The 2,836-nt window shown below is 37.6% G+C and overlaps 1 protein-coding gene across 1 annotated transcript in view; it reads right to left on the bottom strand.

The window, feature by feature from the left end:
• Positions 1-2,213: 2,213 nt before the first annotated feature.
• The window catches only part of LOC107701600 (caseinolytic peptidase B protein homolog), a 5,454-nt gene continuing 4,831 nt past the window's right edge, over positions 2,214-2,836 (bottom strand). The window contains exon 7 of the mRNA XM_016503646.1: positions 2,214-2,833. Coding sequence (XP_016359132.1) covers positions 2,645-2,833 — 189 coding nt within the window. The 3' untranslated portion in view covers positions 2,214-2,644. The remainder of the gene's footprint in view (positions 2,834-2,836) is intronic.

The raw sequence follows: 2,836 nt of genomic DNA, 5'->3' as shown, positions 1-2,836 counted from the left end.
GTTGAAGTCATATTTCACAATTTCACTTTTTTATTATATTTTTGATCAAATAAATGCTGCCTTGGTAAGAGACTCCATGAAAAACATTTAAAAATCATAATGCTTCAAAATTTTGACAAGTACTGTATCTCTCTTTCTCTGTCTGTCTCATACACCGTCTCAAACCTCCCTAGGGTGCAATTTACCTCCATTTGAAGAAGTTAATTCTATCTGATGAAAGACATTTGACAACACTTTCCAACCCACGAGTAGAAAATCCATTAAATGAATAACACTCGTACACTGACACACACACACACACACACACACACACACACACACACACACAGGCATTACCATGAGAGTGTGTGTGTGAGACAGAGTAATGAAAGCTGTCTCTCTCTCTGGGTTTATAATTGAATTGGACTCTTTTAGAGGCTGAAGCAGATTTTCTCAGTAACATGAGATCTGCTGCTGCAGCATCTTCTCAAACACACATCTGTCTGACACTCGTTCACTTCTCAATTCAACTTTCTATTATTCTCAAATAGACTTCTAAAACATCAGACTTCTACAATATCGTTCAATTTTGTTTTTTCCTCTCTTCTTTATTTTTCTTATTTTTAATGCTTTATTTTTATTATGTAAACATTTGCAGTTTTACTTCTGTGTATCTCAAGCGTTCACTTAAAACAGTTTTAAGTGAACGCTTGTTACAGTGTAATTTACAGTGTTAAGCAGCTCTAAAAGACTCAGATCAATTCAGTCTGAATTTTGATTTCATCCAAAAAAAGCAAATGGCACATAAAATGTAATCAAAATAAATAATAAAACAAACCCAAAACAACCTGATGTTCCCCAAGAGATTCTAGTGAATGCATTCTGATATGAACAGACTGACATTAATGCAGCGTTTGCATCCAAAATACTGCAAAACCACTGAATGAACTGAAGTTTGTAACATGCCAAATGCAACACACACACACACACACACACACACACACACACACAGGACTGCTTTACTGTGTGTGTTGTGGGAGGTCCGGCGGGCAGCAGGATTCTGTTTTACGATGCTAATTTCATCCCCACAGGAAGTGAATGAATCCCTACATGTGTAAAGAAGGATGCAGAGAAAAGAAGGAATGTGTCATGCATTCCTCCTCCTGCATCACTCTCACACACACACACACACACACACACACACACTCACGCACACACACACACACACCGATCACACACACTCTCACACACTCTCACACACACACACACACACACACGCTCTCAAACACATTCCCGCCGCATGTTTCTTGCTGCTTAACTACGCCCTGCAGAGATCACAACATTCCTGAAGTAAAAGTGTTCACCAGCATCCGCTCAAAGAACAGCCGTCAGTCAGAGATTCCACTTTCTGAACTTTATTGAGCTTTGTGTACAAGAATTAAAAAAAACGGTGAACCTGCAATAAACACACAAAAGCACCTGTAGATCTTCATGTTCCAGATGTTTCTGCTCCGCTGCAGGATTTGATGAAGGCAGTTCCTCCTCTAATCACTTCAATTACAACATCACAACCAATTTTACATATCTGAAGCGAAACTGAATATTTGAGACAAAATGCAGAGCAGGACTTGATTTATTTTCTCCATGAGAAAATCCATGAGGACTATGCTGTATTAGAGGAATCAATGCCACAGAAACAGTGCTTGAGATTATGATTTACAGTAAGGTTTTATTTGTTAGCATTAGTTAATATATTAACATGAATCAACAGTGAGCAATATACATTTTTTTTTAGATTTATTAATGTTAGTTAATAAAAATACTGACTAATACTTTATTTTCACGTTTCATGTACTTACTATAGTAATAACAAAAAATTAAGCATAATTACATGCAACTAACCCTAAATCAAACCCTCATCCTTAATCATACGGTAAGTACATGTGGTTAATTAATATTACTCCGTACTTAAATGCATAATTACACGCCATAAAAATAAAGTATAACTGAATACGATCGTTCAATGTTTGCTCATGTTATTTCACCGTGCATTAATGTCAACTAATTAGAATTTTAATAATGTATTAGTGAATGCTGAAATGATCATAACTAATATATATACTATTATATTTATTATAATAATATGTAATGATATAATATAAAATAAAAAAATAAAATAAAATATACCAAATTAAACCTTTTTGTGAAGTGTTGTTTTTTCTTTGGAATAAAGCTGATGAATCATTCACAATACATGAATTAACTGCATTTATATTTCATATTAACAAGAAACATTAGTGTTTAAAGTACAGAATACACTTTAATTCAGATGAACATGTGCTGCTGCTGAAAACAGAACATCAGTGATCACATGCACCACAAGACGTTCTCTTATATACTGTAACGTCCATGAATGAATACGCACATCTATACGTCTGAACACGTGATGGAGATCTTCTTTATTACAAACATCATGTGTGATTTATGTGAGTTATTAACGTTGCGGGTGTGTTTGCAGATGAGAACGCCGCATACGTCATTTTTACATTTCTGCCAATAACCGGATGTGTGTGTGAGTGATTGATTACCAGACAAACACTGCAGCGCATGTGCTGGTCTGATTCTGTCCGAGTCTCAGTGATGTCGGGGGGTGTACGTCACGTCCTCAGTTGTTCAGCGGCGGGTGGATGTCCAGTTTTCGGGCGGTGCTGTCTTCACCCACCACCTCCAGATGCAGAGCTGGAGCTCCGTCCTTCTCCTGCTCTCCGTCGACGCTCAGACGCAGCGTACAGCCCTTCGGCAGCAGCTCCTGCTCAAACGCAGCCGCCAACTGATTCACCAGCTGCCGCTCCACCTG

Source organism: Sinocyclocheilus anshuiensis, unplaced genomic scaffold (genome assembly GCF_001515605.1).
Source record: "Sinocyclocheilus anshuiensis isolate Anshui unplaced genomic scaffold, SAMN03320099.WGS_v1.1 scaffold2055, whole genome shotgun sequence".
In the NCBI taxonomy this organism is placed as follows: domain Eukaryota; kingdom Metazoa; phylum Chordata; class Actinopteri; order Cypriniformes; family Cyprinidae; genus Sinocyclocheilus; species Sinocyclocheilus anshuiensis.
The sequence above is the reverse complement of the archived record's forward strand: the minus strand, read 5'-3'. Positions and strand labels throughout refer to the sequence as shown.